Genomic DNA, 24801 nt, shown 5'->3' on the forward strand with positions numbered 1-24801 from the left:
ACACCCTTACTCAGAAGGTGAGACAGTGCACATATAGATTGCTTTGCTTTTGCACTCACACAGTCCTCACACAGTCCTGACAAACATTCAACTCAACCAAGCCACACGGGCTGAAGGCTTAGGAGAGGATATCATTGTGACACCAGCTCTGATTATAGCAAAACACACACACACACACGTTTGTGGTGCTACTGGATAGGGATAGGTGGCCCCTAGAGGAATGTGTGTGTGCTTGCAGACAGCTCATCCTTGTGTGAAGCCCCCAGTGCCTTCCACCCCCTCCTCTATCAATCAGGTGTGTGTGTGTGGAGGGGACGGCACCACACAGACTAGAGACACAGAGCAGAGCATTTGTCATGCATGTAACTCACGCGCTAATACACAGTCCCACACCAATGCTCTGAAGATATTCTGCTTCTTAGAATTATATAGTCGTGGCCAAAAATATTGGCACCCTTGCACTTTTTTCAAATAATGCACAATTTCTTCCAGAAAACGGTTGAAATTAAAACGTCTTTTGATATCCACGTATGTGTCTTTGGTTTGCAGTTCAACAAAACCAAAATATCTGAATCATTTACTAAATGTTAGCTTATTCCACAAAGAAATCCTAAAATGGCCCGGACAATATTATTTGCACCTTCTAGAAGTGGTTAGAAATAATTTGATTTCAAGCAGGTGATTGTCCTTTACTTTGGAATTGAACTTACTATGGCTCTCTATGGTGAGTTGCAGGTGCCTGCAATATAAAAATCGCTAATTCAACCAGTTTGAATAGAGAAATGGACTCATTCTTCTGTTTTGTGTCACTGTGTGTACCGCAATGAGCATGATGGAGAAAACAAACACAACCAGAGAATTATCTGAGGAGGTCAGACACAAGATTATAGCCAAGCATGGACAATCTCAAGGCTACATGTCCATCTCCACGGATCTTGATGTTCCTGTTTCCATTGTACGTAATGTTATCAAGAAGGCCAATGCCACTGTAGCCAACTACACTGGACGTGGCCGCAAGAGAGAACTTGATGGAAGATTGCAGCGAAGGATTGTTCCAATGGTGGAGAAAGCACCTCGATCAACTGCCACACAGATTCAAGCTGAACTTTAGACACAAAGTACGACAGTTTCAATTCGCACCGTCCGTCACCAGCTCAATGAAAGGGGGTTATATGGTAGGAGACCCAGGAGGACCCCACTGCTGAGAGAGGGACGTAAAAAACTTGACTGCAATTTGGAAAAACACATTGGAACATGTCAAAGTCCTTCTGGGAGAATGTCCTGTGGACAAAAAATTGCTGTTTGGTAAAGCACACCATCTCTATGTTTACAGAAAGCAAAATAAAGCTTTCAATGAAAATAACACCTTCCCTACAGTCAAACATGGAGGAGGTTCAGTGATACTTTGGGGTTGCTTTCTTCCTCTGGCACTGAGTGCCTTGAACATGTGTATGGCTTCATGAAATCAGGAGAATACCAAGGCATTTTGGAGCGCAATGTCAGACCCAGTGACAGAAAGCTGGGTCTCCGTCAAAGGTTATGGGTCTTCCAGCAGGACAATGACCCCAAACACACTTTAAAAAGTACCCAGGAATGATTCAAGACAAAACGCTGGACTTGATTGCAGTTATTTTGACCAAAGTTTGTGCTACCAGATATTAAGTCTAGGATGTCAATTTAAATGGATATATTAAGTTCTGAATCAAAAAAACAAAGGTTCTGTTTTATTAACAGTGAAATAATGAATTGTGGAGACCAAATACTTTGGTCAATTTCAACTTATTTTTAGGGAAAATTGTGTCCAGCATCACTACTCTGGATGGTTCTGACTTAGAATATGTGGACAACTATAAATACCTAGGGGGTCTGGTTAGACTGTAAACTCTCCTTCCAGACTCATATTAAGCATCTCCAATCCAAAATAAAATCTAGAATCGGCTTCCTATTTCGCAACAAAGCATCCTTCACTCATGCTGCCAAACATACCCTCGTAAAACTGACTATCCTACCGATCCTTGACTTCGGCGATGTCATTTACAAAATAGCTTCCAACATTCTACTCATCAAATTGGATGCAGTATATCACAGTGCCATCCGTTTTGTCACCAAAGCCCCATACACTACCCACCACTGCGACCTGTATGCTCTCGTTGGCTAGCCCTTGCTTCATATTCGTCGCCAAACCCACTGGCTCCAGGTCATCTATAAGTCTTTGCTAGGTAAAGCTCCTCCTTATCTCGCTCCAGCAGGTATATTTCACTGATCACCCCTGAAGCAAACTCCTCATTTGGCCGCCTGTCCTTCCAGTTCTCTGCTGCCAATGACTGGAACAAACTGCAAAAATCACTGGAGCTGGAGACTCATTTCTCCCTCACTAAATTTAAGCACCAGCTGTCAGAGTAGCTCAGAGATCACTGCACCTGTACATAGACCATCTGTAAATAGCCCATCCAACTACCTCATCCCCATACTGTTATTTATTTTGCTCCTTTGCACCCCAGTATCTCTACTTGCGCACTCATCTTCTGCACATCTACCATTCCAGTGTTTAATTGCTATATTGTAATTACTTTGCCACCGTGGCCTGTTTATTGCCTTACCTCCCTTATCCTACCTAATTTGCACACACTGTATGTATACTTTTTCTATTGTATTATTGACTGTATGTTTGTTTATTCCATGTGTAACTCTGTGTTGTTGTTTGTGTCGCACTGCTTTGCTTTATCTTGGCCAGGTCGCAGTTGTAAATGAGAACTTGTTCTCAACTGGCCTACCTGGTTAAATAAAGGTAAAATAAAAAAATGTATATGGCAACTTCTGTATACATGCCTGTATGGCAACTACACTAAATAGCTCCAATCCTGGTGGTAATGCATCTAAAATGGAGGATAGTTGAAGGCCCATCCTTCTCCTCTGACTGCCTTCACCACTAGGTCCTCGTCAGACATTTTGATTCCTTCTCTAGTTTGTCACCTTCATTACTCAGCACACAGCCTTTGGTCATTGTTTGTGCATGTGCAGAGGTTTCTAGACAGATACAATTTGAAGACTGTGTGTGTGTGATGTACTCTGATTCTTTAGGTAGTTTATGACTTCTCTTCCCAGTCAGTTAGATCCAGCTGTTGTGACTTCTCTTCCCAGTCAGTTAGATCCAGCTGTTGTGACTTCTCTTCCCAGTCAGTTAGATCCAGCTGTTGTGACTTCTCTTCCCAGTCAGTTAGATCCAGCTGTTGTGACTTCTCTTCCCAGTCAGTTAGATCCAGCTGTTGTGACTTTTCTTCCCAGTCAGTTAGATCCAGCTGTTGTGACTTCTCTTCCCAGTCAGTTAGATCCAGCTGTTGTGACTTCTCTTCCCAGTCAGTTAGATCCAGCTGTTGTGACTTTTCTTCCCAGTCAGTTAGATCCAGCTGTTGTGACTTCTCTTCCCAGTCAGTTAGATCCAGCTGTTGTGACTTCTCTTCCCAGTCAGTTAGATCCAGCTGTTGTGACTTCTCTTCCCAGTCAGTTAGATCCAGCTGTTGTGACTTCTCTTCCCAGTCAGTTAGATCCAGCTGTTGTGACTTCTCTCGTCAGTCAGTTAGATCCAGCTGTTGTGACTTCTCTTCCCAGTCAGTTAGATCCAGCTGTTGTGACTTCTCTTCCCAGTCAGTTAGATCCAGCTGTTGTGACTTCTCTTCCCAGTCAGTTAGATCCAGCTGTTGTGACTTCTCTCGTCAGTCAGTTAGATCCAGCTGTTGTGACTTCTCTTCCCAGTCAGTTAGATCCAGCTGTTGTGACTTCTCTTCCCAGTCAGTTAGATCCAGCTGTTGTGACTTCTCTTCCCAGTCAGTTAGATCCAGCTGTTGTGACTTCTCTCGTCAGTCAGTTAGATCCAGCTGTTGTGACTTCTCTCCCCAGTCAGTTAGATCCAGCTGTTGTGACTTCTCTCGTCAGTCAGTTAGATCCAGCTGTTGTGACTTCTCTTCCCAGTCAGTTAGATCCAGCTGTTGTGACTTCTCTTCCCAGTCAATTAGATCCAGCTGTTGTGACTTCTCTTCCCAGTCAGTTAGATCCAGCTGTTGTGACTTCTCTCGTCAGTCAGTTAGATCCAGCTGTTGTGACTTCTCTCCCCAGTCAGTTAGGTCCAGCTGTTATGGGAAGAGGCCTAGGCGCATACACACATCTCTGTAAATTGTGTGTGTGTGTGCGCGTGTGAGCGAGCGTAAGCCAGCTAAGGAAGAGGAGGAGCGCTCTCTATCGACCCCGCTGACAGGGGTTGCCGTAGCAACCCAGCTGCAGCCCAATGCAGGCACAGTCGGTCACCAAAGGAGGCGTTCTCGCTTCGCCCATCAGAGGGGGCGCCACCCAGAGGCCACTAGAGGAATAACACAAATGGAGCCTTACCCCGTCTGCTCAATTCAGTCAGTATAGAGTCAAGAAAAGCTGTATTGGCTTGGCCACGTTCCTTTTGGAGGAATAAAACATCCTATCAGAGCTCTGCTATTATATATTTGTCCCAGTTTTACTTAGGGAAGTTAACGATTGGAACAGCTGTAGACGTTTAGACAGACCTCTCTCGTCGTGAGCAGTTCCTCAAAGGTTTGCACATAAATCTACTTGTGTGTGTGTGTGTGTGTGTGTGTGTGTGTGTGTGTCACACTGATAGGTCCTGCTGAGTGTATGTGCTTAGCTGTCCCCCCCCCCCCCCCCCCCAGGTACAGTGTGTGTGTGTGTGTTTATACGCCTGCTCCTGGCTTGTATAATCTGAAGATCCATTCCCAGGGTTATTTTTAGCACCAGCTCCCCTGCAGCTGGGTCTGTCTCTGTGTGTGGGGGGGGTGTATTTGCACGTAAGTGTTTCCTCTGGAAAAATGTGTAGCAGTGGGGGGGGGGGGGGTTGTTCTGGGAGTGGGGTTTCCCCCCCTGGATTTTGTTTATTATGTGGAAGTACTGAGAAGCTCAGTTCTGGTGACTTTTAAAAGGACATTCTACTCCAAAATAAATGAAAAGAAAATTATGCTGACATATAAAATGTAATTTCCACCTCCAGAAATGAGCCCAATAACATATTGGTAAATGTAAACTCAGCAAGAAAAGAAACTTCCCTTTTTCAGGACCCTGTCTTTCAAAGATAATTCGTAAAAATCCAAATAACTTCACAGATCTTCATTGTAAAGGGTTTAAACACTGTTTCCCATGCTTGTTCAATGAACCATAAACAATTAATGAACATGCACCTGTGGAACAGTCGTTAAGACACTAACAGCTTACAGATATAGGCAATTAAGGTCACAGTTATGAAAACTTAGGACACTAAAGAGGCTTTTCTACTGACTCTGAGAAACACCAAAAGAAAGATGCCCAGGGTCCCTGCTCATCTGCATGAACGTGCCTTAGGCATGCTGCAAGGAGGCATGAGGATTGCAGATGTGGCCAGGGCAATAAATTGCAATGTTCGTACTGTGAGACGACTAAGACAGCGCTACAGGGAGACAGGACAGACAGCTGATTGTCCTCGCAGTGGCAGACCACGTGTAACAACACCTGCACAGGATCGGTACATCCGAACATCACACCTGCGGGACAGGTAGAGGATGGCAACAACAACTGCCCGAGTTACATCAGGAACACACAATCCCTCCATCAGTGCTCAGACTGTCCGCAATAGGCTGAGAGGCTGGACTGAGGGCTTGTAGGCCTGTTGTAAGGCAGGTCCTCACCAGACATCACCGGCAACAACGTCACCTATGGGCACAAACCCACCGTTGCTGGACCAGACAGGACTGGCAAAAAGTGCTCTTCACTGACGAGTCACGGTTTTGTCTCACCAAGGGTGATGGTCGGATTTGCGTTTATTGTTGAAGGAATGAGCGTTATACCGAGGCCTGTACTCTGGAGCAGGATCGATTTGGAGGTGGAGGGTCCGTCATGGTCTGGGGTGGTGTGTCACAGCATCATCTGACTGAGCTTGTTGTCATTTCAGGCAATCTCAACGCTGTGTGTTACAGGAAAGACATCCTCCTCCCTCATGTGGTACCCTTCCTGCAGGCTCATCCTGACATGACCCTCCAGCATGACAATGCCACCAGCCATACTGCTCGGTCTGTGCGTGATTTCCTGCAAGACAGGAATTTCAGTGTTCTGCCATGGACAGCGAAGAGCCCAGATCTCAATCCCATTGAGCACGTCTGGGACCTGTTGGATCGGAGGGTGAGGGCTAGGGCCATTCCCTCCAGAAATGTTCGGGAACTTGCAGGTGCCTTGGTGGAAGAGTGGGGTAACATCTCACAGCAAGAACTGGCAAATATGGTGTAGTACTTAATGCAGCTGGTGGCCACACCAGATACTGACTGTTACTTTTGATTTTGACCCCCGTTCCCCTTTGTTCAGGGACACAGTATTTAATTTCTGTTCGTCACATGTCTGTGGAACTTGTTTAGTTTATGTCTCAGTTGTTGAATGTTGTTATGTACAAATGTAAATACAAATTTATACACATGTTAAGTTTCCTGAAAATAAACGCAGTTGACAGTGAGAGGACGATTCTTTTTTTGCTGAGTTTATTTGTAACATATGCATGGTCCGCATAGTATGCATAGTACTAGCAATAAACATTATCACCTGAAGCCCAACTGATGCAGCATAGTGGCTGAAGCAAGGAGTTTCCTATCTGCATTTACTCTATTGGGCTAATTATTAGCCAGATCCAAAATGTAATCTTTAACCTAGTTAGCATCCTAGTGATACATTTTATCTCCCAACATTTTTTACATAGGCCTACATTATATTCACTGTGTCTGTCTGTTAGGGTAACTTCAGTACTCACTGAAACCACTCCATATCACCATTTTTTCTCCCAGCTGTCCCTGGTTGCCACTACTTTTGCTCAACTAAAAATGTTGTCTTGTCTCATCACAATTTTAAGTCACTCAAAAACAATATATTTTGAGGTAGGGTGGCGTTTTACCCCAAGTTACCCTACAATTGACCCGTGTTACATTTAACCCCTGGTACATTTATGCGCTCACATCCAATTGCTGCAGAGCAGTAACCTGCTTAACAATGATGCTGCTATAAACTCCAGATTTAAAATGGTGCGGTTCTCGCATATATAAGAGTTAATAAATAAATAAAGTAGGAATGGAAAGCTGGGATCCCCCTCTGTTTAACAAAGGCCATTTAAAATGGCTGTTTTCACCGCGATTGCATTGACTGCTTGTCAGAATGCATGGTTTCCTCTCTGTGGCACTCGTAACTTGAATGTGCCTCAAGGAATATTTCTCTAGCATAGAACATACAAGAACAAGCCGACTAGATAAATAAATCAACTATTCTACTATGGTGGTGTCTGATTTTTCTATTTATTACTTGTTTTCTTTGCAGGGAAAATGGAAATGTTATAGCATCTTCGAAGTGCGCTTCCGAATTCATATTTTTTTCATGTTCCATATTTTTTTGCCGTGGCGGCAATGATTTTGCTGTGGCGCGGCACCACAGCAAAATAAGTGCAGCAGAAACACTGGTGCAAGTCTTAATCTGTTTAATGTATCTGTCAGGATGCAAAATGGCCCCGTCTTTCCTCATAAAAACTCTCTCCATTGTCAGGCAGAAGAAGAGCTCCTATCATAGGCTCTAGTAGTATTTACAACACTCCTAACATCAATCTAGTAGTACTAAGAACACTCCCTAACACCAATGTAGTAGTAGTACTAAGAACACTCCTAACATCAATGTAGTACTAAGAACACTCCCTAACATCAATGTAGTACTAAGAACACTCCTAACGTCAATGTAGTACTAAGAACACTCCCTAACATCAATGTAGTACTAAGAACACTCCCTAACATCAATGCAGTAGTAGTACTAATAACACTCTTAACATCAATGTAGTAGTAGTAGTACTAAGAACACTCCTAACATCAATGTAGTACTAAGAACACTCCTAACATCAATGTAGTATCAAATTTATTTATATAGCCCTTCTTACATCAGCTGATATCTCAAAGTGCTGTACACAAACCCAGCCTAAAACCGCAAACAGCAAGCAATGCAGGTGTAGAAGCACGGTGGCTAGGAAAAACTCCCTAGAAAGGCCAAAACCCAGGAAGAAACCTAGAGAGGAACCAGGCTATGAGGGGTGGCCAGTCCTCTTCTGGCTGTGGTGGGTGGAGATTATAACAGAACATGGCCAAGATGTTCAAATGTTCATAAATGACCAGCATGGTCAAATAATAATAATCACAGTTGTCGAGGATGCAACAAGTCAGCACCTCCAAGAATAAATGTCAGTTGGCTTTTCATAGCCGATCATTGAGAGTATCTCTACCGTTCCTCCTGTCTCTAGAGAGTTGAAAACAGCAGGTCTGGGACAGGTAGCACGTCCGGTGAACAGGTCAGGGATCCATTGCCGCAGGCAGAACAGTTGAAACTGGAGCAGCAGCACGGCCAGGTGGACTGGGGACAACAAGGAGTCATCATGTCAGGTAGTCCTGAGGCATGGTCCTAGGGCTCAGGTCCTCCGAGAGAGAGAAAGAAAGAAAGAAAGAGAATTAGAGAGCAAACCAAAATTTCCGGACTATAAGCCGCAACTTTTTTCCCACGCTTTGAACCTCGCGGCTTAAACAATGACGCAGCTAATATGGATTTTTCCCACTTTCACATTTTTTTTCTCCAAAAAAACATTCTGTGACGTGCTCAGTTTTGTGGCGGCATGAAGCTTTCATTAGGCCAATGAAATTGCCGAACGGGTTAAGGTCAAACAACTTTTTTGTTTACTGTTTAGATTTAAATCGAGCGCTCTCAAACTTCCCATCATTCTGATTACGGTAGTAATTTTGTCACCCTCATCATGGCAAAGACACGGAGAAATGCATATGATGCAGCTTTCAAGTTGAAGGCGATTGATCTGGCTGTTGGAAAAGGAAATAGAGCTGCTGCACGGGAGCTTGGTCTTAATGAGTCGATGATAAGACGTTGGAAACAGCAGCGTGAGGAATTGACTCAGTGAAAAAAGACAACCAAAGCTTACTGCAATTTTTTTTTTTTTTTTTTACAAGCCGTGTTTCGTTAAAGCCTATTTATTTTTGTTACAAGCCGTGTTTCGTTAAAGCCTGTGTAAAGTTAATTTGTTTCAATGTACCGGTAGGCACCTGCGGCTTATAGACATGTGCGGCTTATTTATGTTCAAAATAATATTATTTTTAAAATTCAGTGGGTGCGGCTTATATTCAGGTGCGCTCAATAGTCCGGAAATTACAGAACTTAAATTCACACAGGACACCGGATAAGACAGGATAAATACTCCAGATATAACAGACTGACACTAGCCCCCTCACACATAAACTACTGCAGCATAAATACTGGAGGCTGAGACAGGAGGGGTCAGGAGACACTGTGGCCCCATCCGATGATACCCCCGGACAGGGCCAAACAGGAAGGATATAACCCCACCCACTTTGCCAAAGCACAGCCCCCACACCACTAGAGGGATATCTTCAACCACCAACTTACCATCCTGAGACAAGGCCGAGTATAGCCCACAAAGATCTCCGCCACGGCACAACCCAAGGGGGGGCGCCAACCCAGACAGGAAGACCACGTCAGTGACTCAACCCACTCAAGTGACGCACCCCTCCTAGGGACGGCATGGAAGAACACCAATAAGCCAGTGACTCAGCCCCTGTAATGGGGTTAGAGGCAGAGAATCCCAGTGGAGAGAGGGGAACCGGCCAGGCCGAGAAAGCAAGGGCGGTTCGTTGTTCCAGAGCCTTTCCGTTCATCTTCACACTCCTGGACCAGACTACACTCAATCATAGGACCCACTGAAGAGATGAGTCTTCAGTAAAGACTTAAAGGTTTAGACCGAGTCTGCATCTCTCACATGGGTAGGCAGACCATTCCATAAAAATGGAGCTCAATAGGAGAAAGCCCTGCCTCCAGCTGTTTGCTTAGAAATTCTAGGGACAATTAGGAGGCCTGCGTCTTGTGACCGTAGCGTACGTGTAGGTATGTACGGCAGGACCAAATCGGAAAGATGGGTAGGAGCAAGCCCATGTAATGCTTTGTAGGTTAGCAGTAAAACCTTGAAATCAGTCCTTGCCTTAATTAACAGGAAGCCAGTGTAGGGAGGCTAACACTGGAATAATATGATCAATTTTTTTTGGTTCTAGTCAGGATTCTAGCAGCCGTATTTAGCACTAACTGAAGTTTATTTAGTGCTTTATCCGGGTAGCCGAAAAGTAGAGCATTGCAGTAGTCCAACCTAGAAGTAACAAAAGCATGGATACATTTTTCTGCATCATTTGTGGACAGAAAGTTTTTGATTTTTGCAATGTTACGTAGATGGAAAAAAGCTGCCCTTGAAGCAGTCTTAATATGTTCTTCAAAAGAGAGATCAGGGTCCAGAGTAACGCCGAGGTCCTTCACAGTTTTATTTGAGACTACTGTAGAACCATCAAGATTAATTGTCAGATTTAACAGAAGATCTCTTTGTTTCTTGGGACCTAGAACAAGCATCTCTGTTTTGTCCGGGTTTAAAAGTAGAAAGGTTGCAGCCATCCACTTCCTTATGTCTGAAACACAGGATTCTAGCGAGGGCAATTTTGGGGCTTCACCATGTTTCATTGAAATGTACAGCTGTGTGTTATCCGCATAGCAGTGAAATTTAACATTATGTTTTCGAATGACATCCCCAAGAGGTAAAATATATAGTGAAAACAATAGTGGTCCTAAAACAGAACCTTGAGGAACACCGAAATTTACAGTTGATTTGTCAGAGGGCAAACCATTCACAGAGACAAACTGATATCTTTCTGACAGATAAGATCTAAACCAGGCCAGAACTTGTCCGTGTAGACCAATTTGTGTTTCCAATCTCTCCAAAAGAATGTGGTGATCGATGGTATCAAAAGCAGCACTAAGATCTAGGAGCACGAGGACAGATGCAGAGCCTCGGTCTGACGTCATTAAAAGGTTATTTACCACCTTCACAAGTGCAGTCTCAGTGCTATGATGGGGTCTAAAACCAGACTGAAGCGTTTTCTATACATTGTTTGTCTTCATGAATGCAGTGAGTTGCTGCGCAACAGCTTTTTCAAAAATGTTTGAGAGGAATGGAAGATTCGATATTGGCCGATAGTTTTTTATATTTTCTGGGTCAAGGTTTGGCTTTTTCAAGAGAGGCTTTATTACTGCCACTTTTAGTGAGTTTGGTACACATCTGGTGGATATAGAGCCGTTTATTATGTTCAACATAGGAGGACCAAGCACAGGAAGCAGCTCTTTCAGTAGTTTAGTTGGAATAGGGTCCAGTATGCAGCTTGAAGGTTTAGAGGCCATTATTATTTTCATCATTGTGTCAAGAGATATAGTACTGAAACACTTTAGTGTCTCCCTTGATCCTAGGTCTTGGCAGAGTTGTGCAGACTCAGGACGACGGAGCTTTGGAGGAATACGCAGATTTAAAGAGGAGTCCGTAATTTGCTTTCTAATGATCATGATCTTTTCCTCAAAGAAGTTCATGAATTTATTACTGCTGAAGTGAAAGCCATCCTCTCTTGGGGAATGCTGCTTTTAGTTAGCTTTGCGACAGTATCAAAAATACATTTTGGAGTGTTCTTATTTTCCTCAATTAAGTTGGAAAAATAGGATGATCGAGCAGCAGTTAGGGCTCTTCGATACTGCACGGTACTGTCTTTCCAAGCTAGTCGGAAGACTTCCAGTTTGGTGTGGCGCCATTTCCGTTCCAATTTTCTGGAAGCTTGCTTCAGAGCTTGTGTATTTTCTGTATACCAGGGAGCTAGTTTCTTATGACAAATGTTTTTAGGGGTGCAACTGCATCTAGGGTATTGCGCAAAGTTAAATTGAGTTCCTCAGTTAGGTGGTTAACTGATTTTTGTCCTCTGATGTCCTTGGGTAGGCAGAGGGAGTCTGGAAGGGCATCAAGGAATCTTTGGGTTGTCTGAGAATTTATAGCACGACTTTTGATGCTCCTTGGTTGGGGTCTGAGCAGATTATTTGTTGCGATTGCAAACGTAATAAAATGGTGGTCCGATAGTCCAGGATTATGAGGAAAAACATTAAGATCCACAACATTTATTCCACGGGACAAAACTAGGTCCAGAGTATGACTGTGGCAGTGAGTAGGTCCAGAGACATGTTGGACAAAACCCACTGAGTCGATGATGGCTCCGAAAGCCTTTTGGAGTGGGTCTGTGGACTTTTCCATGTGAATATTAAAGTCACCAAAAATTTGAATATTATCTGCTGTGACTACAATGTCTGATAGGAATTCAGTGAGGAACGCTGTATATGGCCCAGGAGGCCTGTAAACAGTAGCTATAAAAAGTGATTGAGTTGGCTGCATAGATTTTATGACTAGAAGCTCAAAAGACGAAAACGTAGTTTTTTTGTAAATTGAAATTTGCTATCGTAAATGTTAGCAACACCTCCGCCTTTGCGGGATGCGCGGGGGATATGGTCACTAGTGTAACCAGGAGGTGAGGCCACATTTAACACAGTAAATTCATCAGGCTTAAGCCATGTTTCAGTCAGGCCAATCACATCAAGATTATGATCAGTGATTAGTTCATTGACTATAACTGCCTTGGAAGTGAGGGATCTAACATTAAGTAGCCCTATTTTGAGATGTGAGGTATCACGATCTCTTTCAATAATGGCAGGAATGGAGGTGGTCTTTATTCGAGTGAGATTGCTAAGGCGAACACCGCCATGTTTAGTTTTGCCCAACCTAGGTCGAGGCACAGACACGGTCTCAATGGGGATAGTTGAGCTGACTACACTGACTGTGCTAGTGGCAGACTCCAGTAGTAACACTCCTAACGTCAATGTAGTACTAAGAACACTCCTGACATCAATGTAGTACTAAGAACACTCCTAACATCAATGTAGTACTAAGAACACTCCTAACATCAATGTAGCACTAAGAACACTCCCTAACATCAATGTAGTACTAAGAACACTCCCTAACATCAATGTAGTACTAAGAACACTCCCTAACATCAATGTAGTACTAAGAACACTCCCTAACATCAATGTAGTACTAAGAACACTCCTAACGTCAATGTAGTACTAAGAACACTCCTAACGTCAATGTAGTACTAAGAACACTCCTAACGTCAATGTAGTACTAAGAACACTCCTAACGTCAATGTAGTACTAAGAACACTCCTAACGTCAATGTAGTACTAAGAACACTCCTAACGTCAATGTAGTACTAAGAACACTCCTAACGTCAATGTAGTACTAAGAACACTCCTAACGTCAATGTAGTACTAAGAACACTCCTAACGTCAATGTAGTACTAAGAACACTCCTAACGTCAATGTAGTACTAAGAACACTCCTAACGTCAATGTAGTACTAAGAACACTCCTAACGTCAATGTAGTACTAAGAACACTCCTAACGTCAATGTAGTACTAAGAACACTCCTAACGTCAATGTAGTACTAAGAACACTCCTAACGTCAATGTAGTACTAAGAACACTCCCTTACGTAAATGTAGTAGTAGTAGTACTACTAAGAACACTCCTAACGTCAATGTAGTAGTACTACTAAGAACACTCCTAACGTCAATGTAGTAGTAGTACTAAGAACACTCCTAACGTCAATGTAGTAGTACTAAGAACACTCCTAACATCAATGTAGTAGTAGTAGTAGTAGTAGTAGTAGTAGTAGTAGTAGTAGTAGTAGTAGTAGTAGTAGTAGTAGTAGTAGTACTAAGACCACTCCTAACGCCAATGTAGTGGTACTAAGACCACTCCTAACGCCAATGTAGTGGTACTAAGACCACTCCTAACGCCAATGTAGTGGTACTAAGACCACTCCTAACGCCAATGTAGTGGTACTAAGACCACTCCTAACGCCAATGTAGTGGTACTAAGACCACTCCTAACGTCAATTCCAGCAGTCAGCATGCCAATTGCACGCTCCTTCAAAACTTTAAACATCTATAACATTGTGTTGTGTGACAAAACTGCACATTTTAGAATGACCTTTTATTGCCCCCAGCACAAGGTGCATCTGTGTAATGATCATGCTGATATGCCACAGTTGTCAGGTGGATGGATTGTCTTGGCCAAGGAGAAATGCTTACTAACAGAATTTGAGGAAATCAGCTTTTTGTGCATATGGAGAATTTCTGGGATCTTTTATTTCAGCTCATGAAACATGGGACCAACACTACATGTTGCGTTTTATATTTTTCAGTGTATTTTAGTGCCCTGCTTTGGTGTTACAAAGTGTGTGTGTGTGTTATGTATACAGCATCCTATTGTGAAATGGCTTCATACTCCAAGCTTCCAGATGTGCCTTTAGGTCATAACTTGGGTCTAAAATGTTTCCATTCTCTTCTTTGTAATTTTAGCAGTCATTAGAAGAGACTACAGTATAGGCCTTCCCAATCATCCATATTTCTTTCCCTGCTCTTCTGGTAAAGCCATTCTCTGTGTGTTGTATCGTGAGTGATCGTTTTGTTGAGTGACCCGATTTCCACACTGACCACCACAGACACTCAAAATGTGGAAACTATTGATCTCATCTTTCCATTCGACCAATTAATAGCACCAGCCAGTAGATTTAGTCTGTGGACAAGTCCATGGGTCAAATTAAAACAGGGCAGCACTGGCCTGTGTTTAGTGGAGTAACAGTTCAACCTTGCGTTTAAGAGCTGAGTGTTAGTAGCAAGGGATGGGGGTCACTCAGTCAGGGAGAGTGAATTATGAAACGTGGCTGTGTTTGGTAGTGTTTACAGGCCCAAACTCAGGATACTTTTTTGTTTTGGGCTTTGTGTAACTTGTATAAGAGGGTTGGTAACATCTTATTAACTATGGTTCTTACTAAATAATTCCATTGGTAACTGCCTTGTACCAACTGGTCCATTATAAAGGACTAACCAGGAAGTTACATCAGAATGTATTTAACCAGGTCCATTATAAAGGACTAACCAGGAAGTTACATCAGAATGTATTTAACCAGGTCCTCTATAAAGGACTAACCAGGTAGTTACATCAGAATGTATTTAACCAGGTCCATTATAAAGGACTAACCAGGTAGTTACATCAGAATGTATTTAACCAGGTCCACTATAAAGGACTAACCAGGAAGTTACATCAGAATGTATTTAACCAGGTCCATTATAAAGGACTAACCAGGAAGTTACATCAGAATGTATTTAACCAGGTCCATTATAAAGGACTAACCAGGTAGTTACATCAGAATGTATTTAACCAGGTCCATTATAAAGGACTAACCAGGTAGTTACATCAGAATGTATTTAACCAGGTCCATTATAAAGGACTAACCAGGAAGTTACATCGGAATGTATTTAACCAGGTCCATTATAAAGGACTAACCAGGTAGTTACATCAGAATGTATTTAACCAGGTCCATTATAAAGGACTAACCAGGTAGTTACATCAGAATGTATTTAACCAGGTCCATTATAAAGGACTAACCAGGAAGTTACATCAGAATGTATTTAACCAGGTCCACTATGAAGGACTAACCAGGTAGTTACATCAGAATGTATTTAACCAGGTCCATTATAAAGGACTCACCAGGAAGTTACATCAGAATGTATTTAACCAGGTCCATTATAAAGGACTAACCAGGTAGTTACATCAGAATGTATTTAACCAGGTCCACTATAAAGGACTAACCAGGTAGTTACATCAGAATGTATTTAACCAGGTCCATTATAAAGGACTAACCAGGAAGTTACATCAGAATGTATATGAAGGCAATAACACAGTAACAACCTGTATTTAACCAGGACCACGTTTAAAGTGTACATGACACTGCAACAAAATTTCCCCATGGGGGCAATAAAGTCAGTAAGTACCTAATGGTGATAGTTTGAATTAGTCCCATAAAAAAAACAGAATATAAGGTTGTTACTGTGTTATTGCCTTCATATACATTCTGATGTAACTTCCTGGTTAGTCCTTTATAATGGACCTGGTTAAATACATTCTGATGTAACTTCCTGGTCAGTCCTTTATAATGGACCTGGTTAAATACATTCTGATGTAACTACCTGGTTAGTCCTTTATAGTGGACCTGGTTAAATACATTCTGATGTAACTTCCTGGTTAGTCCTTTATAATGGACCTGGTTAAATACATTCTGATGTTACTTCCTGTTTAGTCCTTTATAATGGACCTGGTTAAATACATTCTGATGTAACTTCCTGGTTAGTCCTTTATAGTGGACCTGGTTAAATAGACTTGATAATGGACCTCCCTAATGCTCAACGTGTGATCATTGTAATCACACGCAGGTCTATATATCCGTCACTTCCTATAAGTGAATTCTTAAGTTAAAACACAACCTCAAAACAAAACTTTACAGAACTGACTTTTGTGTTGGTTACCTCCTCAATGTAGAATAGAAGATAGCAGAATAGAGTAAAATAGAATTGGGATGTTTAGGGTGGTATCTGCTGGTTCAGCGGTTACAAATGTGTGCGTGCATGAGGTTTGGGACCGCAGGGACACACACACACATACACCCAGGGAACATGCAGCTCGTGCACACCAGAGCAAGATGGTCTGATCAAGCTCTATGGCAGGAACTAACTGCTGTCTTTAATAATGGAACAGGAAGAGGGGGACGCCCTCTGCTGGGGAGGGATGGTACAGCCTGGGGATGAGATCTGCAGTAGTGTCAGTCAGTCAGCATAGCGATATCTCCTAGCGATATAAACTCAGCAAAAAAAGAAATGTCCCTTTTTCAGGACCCTGTCTTTCATAAAAATTAAATTACAAATAACTTCACAGATCTTCATTGTAAAGGGTTTAAACACTGTTTCCCATGCTTGTTCAATGAACCATAGACAATTAATGAACATGCACCTGTGGAATGGTCGTTAAGACACTAACAGCTTACAGACGGTAGGCAATTAAGGTCACAGTTATGGAAACTTAAGACACTAAAGAGGCCTTTCTACTGACTCTGAAAAACACCAAAAGAAAGATGCCCAGGCTCCCTGCTCATCTGCGTGAATGTGCCGCAAGGAGGCATGAGGACTGCAATAAATTCCAATGTCTATACTGTGAGACGCCTAAGACAGCGCTACAGGGAGACAGGACGGACAGCTGATCGTACTCGCAGTGGCAGACCACGTGTAACAACACCTGCACAGGATCGGTACATCCGAACATCACACCTGCAGGACAGGTACAGGATGGCAACTACAACTGCCCGAGTTACACCAGGAACGCACAATCCCTCCATCAGTGCTCAGACTGTCCGCAATAGGTTGAGAGAGGATGGACTGAGGGCTTGTAGACATCACCGGCAACAACGTCGCCTATGGGCACAAACCCACCGTCACTGGACCAGACAGGACTTGCAAAAAGTGCTCTTCACTGGCGAGTCACGGTTTTGTCTCACCAGGGGTGATGGTCGGATTCGCATTTATTATCGAAGGAATGAGTGTTACACCGAGGCCTGTACTCTGGAGCGATTTGGAGGTGGAGGGTGGAGGGTCCGTCATGGTCTGGGACGGTGTGTCACAGCATCATCTGACTGAGCTTGTTGTCATTTCAGGCAATCTCAACGCTGTGCGTTACAGGGAAGACATCCTCCTCCCTCATGTGGTACCCTTCCTGCAGGCTCATCCTGACATGACCCTCCAGCATGACAATGCTACCACGCACAGAACGAGCAGTATGGCTGATTTCCTGCAAGACAGGAATGTCAGTGTTCTGCCATGGCCAGCGAAGAGCCCGGAACTCAATCCCATTGAGCACGTCTGGGACCTGTTGGATCGGAGGGTGAGGGCTAGGGACATTCTCCCCAGAAATGTCCGGGAACTTGCAGGTGCCTTGGTGGAAGAGTGGGGTAACATCTCACAGCAAGAACTGGCAAATCTGGTGCAGCCCATGAGGAGGAAGTGCACTGCCGTACTTAATGCAGCTTGTGGCCACACCAGATACTGACTTACTTTTGATTTTGACCCCCCCTTTGTTCAGGGACACATTATTCAATTTCTATTCATCACATGTCTGTGGAACTTGTTCAGTTTATGTCTCAGTTGTTGAATCTTGTTATGTTCATACAAATATTTACACATGTTAAGTTTGCTGAAAATAAACAGTTGACAGTGAGAGGACGTTACTTTTTTGCTGAGTTTAGCTATGCAGTGAAGTGACATGTTCAGAATGCAGTAGATTAGAAATACAGTGAATAGAGCGGACCCCGTTATATGTCTTACATGACATACAGTCATATATATATATATATATATATATATACAGGAAACTGCCAAAATAAAGAAATCAACAACATAAAGTGTCTTAATAGGGCGTTGGGCCACCACGAGCCAGAACAGCTTCAATGGGCCTTGGCATAGATTCTACAAGTGTCTGGAACTCTACTGGAGGGATGTGACACCATTATTCCATAATTTGGTGTTTTTGTTGATGGTGCTGGAAAACGCTGTCTCAGGCACCACACCAGAATCTCCCGTAAGTGTTCAAATGGGTTGAGATCTGGAGACTGAGACACACACACACCCTTTAACCCCCTAAGCTACTTTGAGTCCCCTCTTTCAAAGTCCCTGAGATCTCTTCTAGCCATCGTAGCCAAAATAATGGGTGCGTTTTATACATGACCCTAAGCATGATGGGATGTTCATTTCTTAATTGACTCAGGAACCACACCTGTGTGGTCGCACCTGCTTTCAATATACTTTGTATCCCTCAATTGCTCAAGTTTTTCTTTTATTTTGGCAGTTAGAACAGATATGTAATGAAATTATTGTTCTGCGCTTGGCTAGACCTCTGATCCACTGTCTGTTTGATAGAAAAACATTATGTTGTAGTGTGTATTTCTCTAGAGTTCTCACTGTCCCTCCCTCTTCTCCTGTCCCTAACCACTGACTGTCTCAGAGCCCCAGCTCCAAAACCAGCCGCCATATCCAGCCATATGCTGCATCTATCCAGGAACACACTGGGGGGCGGGCGGGCGGGCGGTATGGGAGTGATTTAAAGACACCATGGCAACAGACACAAGAAAATATGACTATTTCTTCTTAATGCTTTTCCTTAGTTAAAATGTGTAGAGTCAGATCTTTATCTATTCTACTGTAATGTCAGTGATATGTGCTGTTCCTTAGATCCAGGCCAGGTCATATAATTATGTCTTTTGTTTTGTGTTTTGCAGCTTCTTGAACAAAATTGAGTCTGTGAGGTCGAATGACTACACACCAACAGATCAGGTTAGAAGACTTTTCAACATTCTAGAGCATAGCTATAATGTACTGATAAATGACATGTTAAATGTTGTTTTGCTGTGTTATCTGAAGCACTGTGTAGGAAAACATTACTCTTTCTCTCTCTCTTTCTCTCTTTCTTTATTTCTCTCTCTCGCTCTTTCTCTGTCACTCTTTTTCGCTCTCTCTCAATTCAATTCAAAGGGATTTATTGGCATGGGAAACATGTTTACATTGCCAAAGCAAATAGAACAGACAATAAACAAAAGGGAGATAAACAAGGGAAACATTAGTACATTTAATTTGAAATGTTATATTGTTGGCAGTGTACAGTGTTTTAACAATGTGATAATAGTTGAAGTATGAAAGGGAAACTCAACATAAATATGGGTTGTATTTACATTGTTGTTTGTGCTCCACTGGCTACCCTTTTCTCATGGCAACATGACTGCACACTGTGGTATTTCACCTAACAGTTATGGGAGTTTATCAATGTTTGATTTATTTTCAAATTCTCTCTTACTTCCTTTTTATTTTTATTTTTATTTTTGTGCATCTATTCATCTTTGTGCCCCTCTTGTTCTGAACCCCAGGACTTGCTTCGCTGCCGAGTTTTGACTTCAGGTATTTTTGAAACAAGATTTCAAGTCGACAAAGTGAACTTTCAGTAAGTGTTCCCTTTCCTTCATTGTGATGTAACGTTACACAGCGTTGTCTGTTGTCTTAACTGTGTGGACAATGTACTGTATGTACATGGCTATGGTGGTTTCCTGTTATCATGGAAATGTCCCCACCTTGTGGTCATCTAGGGTAGTTTTTAATTTGTCTCTAAATGGCTGTCAACAAAGCTTTGCTTCTGTTTGTGTTAGGTTTTTGTTTGTTATAAGGACATAATTTGTTAAAATACAAATGTAGTTTAAGTGAAAATCAAATGTGATTAGTATCATGCTATTTACAGTCAACCACCAACATTTCTTTGGAAGAGTCTTTTCTCTTTTCCTTTTTGGAAATGAACATTTTGGTTGTCTAACAAATGCACACTAAATGGAAAGAAGTATCTGCACTGAAACACCATGACATGGCAAATCAACCTACTGCCAAGTGGTTTAGTGTTGTGGTTAACGTTACCCACAAGGGGGCTCTGTTTCCAGCACCGTCACTCCATGTAGAAAACTAGTCCAATAGACTGTCTCTCAAGATTTGAGATCAAGACATGGTTGAGTTAAATGGGCATCTCCACACATTGGACCATACAGAACTTAACAGGTTTGTCCCTCTCTCTCAGTATGTTTGATGTAGGCGGCCAGAGAGACGAGAGGAGAAAATGGATCCAGTGCTTTAACGGTGAGTTTGGATTCTGTGTACGGTTCTGCTACCCACAGTGCTGTTCTCCTGCCCACCATGCTGTTCTCCTGCCCACCGTGCTGTTCTCCTGCCCACCGTGCTGTTCTCCTGCCCACCGTGCTGTTCTGCTCCCCACAGTGCAGTTCTACTCCCCACTGTGCCGTTCTGCTCCCCACTGTGCCGTTCTGCTCCCCACTGTGCCGTTCTGCTCCCCACTGTGCCGTTCTGCTCCCCACTGTGCCGTTCTGCTCCCCACTGTGCCGTTCTGCTCCCCACTGTGCCGTTCTGCTCCCCACTGTGCCGTTCTGCTCCCCACTGTGCCGTTCTGCTGCCCACAGTGCCGTTCTGCTGCCCACAGTGTTGTTCTGCTGCCCACAGTGTTGTGCTGCGAGTGTAACTATGGTGGTTCGGTGAATGATGGTCAACGAGTAACCTTTTCGAGTAAACTTTTCTGAAACCGGAAGACTCATGTTAGCACATATGATAATGCCCAGGCTTTAGCTTAACAGGCTAGCTTGAGGTGGGACAGACGACTGTGTTGCAGTAGCTCTGCGTTGTATACCATATCTGGATCCACATTTTATACGGAAGGATTCATTAGTATTACATGCTATATGATGGGGTTTGCGAGGTCTCAGCATCTGGTACTCACTCCCGAGTGGCACAGCGGTCTAAGGCACTGCATCTCAGTGCTAGAAGTGTCACTACAGACCCTGGTTCAATTCCAGGCTGTGTCACAACCAACCGTGATTGGGAGTCTCATATGGCGGTGCACAACTGGCCCAGCATCGTCCTGGTTAGGTTTTGGCTGGTGTAGGCCATCATTGTAAATAAGAATTTGTTCTTAACTGACTTGTCTGGTTAAATAAAGGTTACATTTTTTAAAGTTTTTTATAAATGAGTACTGAAACAACCCATTTCACTGTGCTCCTATTTCTTTCAGACGTGACGGCCATCATCTTTGTGGCGGCAAGCAGCAGTTATAACATGGTCATAAGGGAAGACAACAGCACCAACAGACTCCGGGAATCACTGGATCTCTTCAAGAGCATCTGGAATAACAGGTTGGTCCACATTCACCTCGTCTGGCTCTCTGCCCTCTGGTCCACAGTCACCTCGTCTGGCTCTCTGCCCTCTGGTCCACATTCACCTCGTCTGGCTCTCTGCCCTCTGGTCCACAGTCACCTCGTCTGGCTCTCTGCCCTCTGGTCCACAGTCACCTCGTCTGGCTCTCGCTGCCCTCTGGTCCACAGTCACCTCGTCTGGCTCTCGCTGCCCTCTGGTCCACAGTCACCTCGTCTGGCTCTCGCTGCCCTCTGGTCCACAGTCACCTCGTCTGGCTCTCGCTGCCCTCTGGTCCACAGTCACCTCGTCTGGCTCTCGCTGCCCTCTGGTCCACAGTCACCTCGTCTGGCTCTCGCTGCCCTCTGGTCCACAGTCACCTCGTCTGGCTCTCGCTGCCCTCTGGTCCACAGTCACCTCGTCTGGCTCTCGCTGCCCTCTGGTCCACAGTCACCTCGTCTGGCTCTCGCTGCCCTCTGGTCCACAGTCACCTCGTCTGGCTCTCGCTGCCCTCTGGTCCACAGTCACCTCGTCTGGCTCTCGCTGCCCTCTGGTCCACAGTCACCTCGTCTGGCTCTCGCTGCCCTCTGGTCCACAGTCACCTCGTCTGGCTCTCGCTGCCCTCTGGTCCACAGTCACCTCGTCTGGCTCTCGCTGCCCTCTGGTCCACAGTCACCTCGTCTGGCTCTCGCTGCCCTCTGGTCCACAGTCACCTCGTCTGGCTCTCGCTGCCCTCTGGTCCACAGTCACCTCGTCTGGCTCTCGCTGCCCTCTGGTCCACAGTCACCTCGTCTGGCTCTCGCTGCCCTGCTCGCTGCCCTCTGGATCACAGTCACCTCGTCTGGCTCTCTCTGCCCTCTGGTCCACAGTCACCTCGTCTGGCTCTCGCTGCCCTCTGGTCCACAGTCACCTCGTCTGGCTCTCGCTGCCCTCTGGTCCACAGTCACCTCGTCTGGCTCTCGCTGCCCTCTGGTCCACAGTCACCTCGTCTGGCTCTCGCTGCCCTCTGGTCCACAGTCACCTCGTCTGGCTCTCGCTGCCCTCTGGTCCACAGTCACCTCGTCTGGCTCTCGCTGCCCTCTGGTCCACAGTCACCTCGTCTGGCTCTCGCTGCCCTCTGGTCCACAGTCACCTCGTCTGGCTCTCGCTGCCCTCTGGTCCACAGTCACCTCGTCTGGCTCTCGCTGCCCTCTGGATCACAGTCACCTCGTCTGGCTCTCTCTGCCCTCTGGTCCACAGTCACCTCGTCTGGCTCTCGCTGCCCTCTGGTCCACAGTCACCTCGTCTGGCTCTCGCTGCCCTCTGGTCCACAGTCACCTCGTCTGGCTCTCGCTGCCCTCTGGTCCACAGTCACCTCGTCTGGCTCTCGCTGCCCTCTGGTCCACAGTCACCTCGTCTGGCTCTCGCTGCCCTCTGGATCACATTCACCTCGTCTGGCTCTCGCTGCCCTCTGGTCCACAGTCACCTCGTCTGGCTCTCGCTGCCCTCTGGTCCACAGTCACCTCGTCTGGCTCTCGCTGCCCTCTGGTCCACAGTCACCTCGTCTGGCTCTCGCTGCCCTCTGGTCCACAGCCACCTCGTCTGGCTCTCGCTGCCCTCTGGTCCACAGTCACCTCGTCTGGCTCTCGCTGCCCTCTGGTCCACAGTCACCTCGTCTGGCTCTCGCTGCCCTCTGGTCCACAGTCACCTCGTCTGGCTCTCGCTGCCCTCTGGTCCACAGTCACCTCGTCTGGCTCTCGCTGCCCTCTGGTCCACAGTCACCTCGTCTGGCTCTCGCTGCCCTCTGGTCCACAGTCACCTCGTCTGGCTCTCGCTGCCCTCTGGTCCACAGTCACCTCGTCTGGCTCTCGCTGCCCTCTGGATCACAGTCACCTCGTCTGGCTCTCTCTGCCCTCTGGTCCACAGTCACCTCGTCTGGCTCTCGCTGCCCTCTGGTCCACAGTCACCTCGTCTGGCTCTCGCTGCCCTCTGGTCCACAGTCACCTCGTCTGGCTCTCGCTGCCCTCTGGTCCACAGTCACCTCGTCTGGCTCTCGCTGCCCTCTGGTCCACAGTCACCTCGTCTGGCTCTCGCTGCCCTCTGGTCCACAGTCACCTCGTCTGGCTCTCGCTGCCCTCTGGTCCACAGTCACCTCGTCTGGCTCTCGCTGCCCTCTGGTCCACAGTCACCTCGTCTGGCTCTCGCTGCCCTCTGGTCCACAGTCACCTCGTCTGGCTCTCGCTGCCCTCTGGATCACATTCACCTCGTCTGGCTCTCGCTGCCCTCTGGTCCACAGTCACCTCGTCTGGCTCTCGCTGCCCTCTGGTCCACAGTCACCTCGTCTGGCTCTCGCTGCCCTCTGGTCCACAGACACCTCGTCTGGCTCTCGCTGCCCTCTGGTCCACAGTCACCTCGTCTGGCTCTCGCTGCCCTCTGGTCCACAGTCACCTCGTCTGGCTCTCGCTGCCCTCTGGTCCACAGTCACCTCGTCTGGCTCTCGCTGCCCTCTGGTCCACAGTCACCTCGTCTGGCTCTCGCTGCCCTCTGGTCCACAGTCACCTCGTCTGGCTCTCGCTGCCCTCTGGTCCACAGTCACCTCGTCTGGCTCTCGCTGCCCTCTGGTCCACAGTCACCTCGTCTGGCTCTCGCTGCCCTCTGGTCCACAGTCACCTCGTCTGGCTCTCGCTGCCCTCTGGTCCACAGTCACCTCGTCTGGCTCTCGCTGCCCTCTGGTCCACAGTCACCTCGTCTGGCTCTCGCTGCCCTCTGGTCCACAGTCACCTCGTCTGGCTCTCGCTGCCCTCTGGATCACAGTCACCTCGTCTGGCTCTCGCTGCCCTCTGGATCACATTCACCTCGTCTGGCTCTCGCTGCCCTCTGGTCCACAGTCACCTCGTCTGGCTCTCGCTGCCCTCTGGATCACATTCACCTCGTCTGGCTCTCGCTGCCCTCTGGATCACATTCACCTCGTCTGGCTCTCGCTGCCCTCTGGTCCACAGTCACCTCGTCTGGCTCTCGCTGCCCTCTGGTCCACAGTCACCTCGTCTGGCTCTCGCTGCCCTCTGGTCCACAGTCACCTCGTCTGGCTCTCGCTGCCCTCTGGTCCACAGTCACCTCGTCTGGCTCTCGCTGCCCTCTGGTCCACAGTCACCTCGTCTGGCTCTCGCTGCCCTCTGGATCACAGTCACCTCGTCTGGCTCTC

The 24801-nt window shown here is 45.8% G+C and overlaps 1 protein-coding gene across 4 annotated transcripts in view; it reads left to right on the plus strand.

Annotated features, from left to right (window-relative positions):
• LOC115150015 (guanine nucleotide-binding protein G(olf) subunit alpha) overlaps positions 1-24801 on the plus strand; it is a 69918-nt gene that overhangs the window by 40445 nt on the left and 4672 nt on the right. For all 4 annotated transcript variants that reach the window (XM_029692876.1, XM_029692885.1, XM_029692894.1 and 1 more), the window contains exons 6-9: positions 19166-19220; positions 19808-19881; positions 20500-20558; positions 21502-21622. In XM_029692876.1, the coding sequence (XP_029548736.1) occupies positions 19166-19220; positions 19808-19881; positions 20500-20558; positions 21502-21622 (309 nt within the window). The remainder of the gene's footprint in view (positions 1-19165; positions 19221-19807; positions 19882-20499; positions 20559-21501; positions 21623-24801) is intronic.

This window comes from Salmo trutta, chromosome 2 (genome assembly GCF_901001165.1).
Source record: "Salmo trutta chromosome 2, fSalTru1.1, whole genome shotgun sequence".
Classification (NCBI taxonomy): Eukaryota; Metazoa; Chordata; class Actinopteri; order Salmoniformes; family Salmonidae; genus Salmo; species Salmo trutta.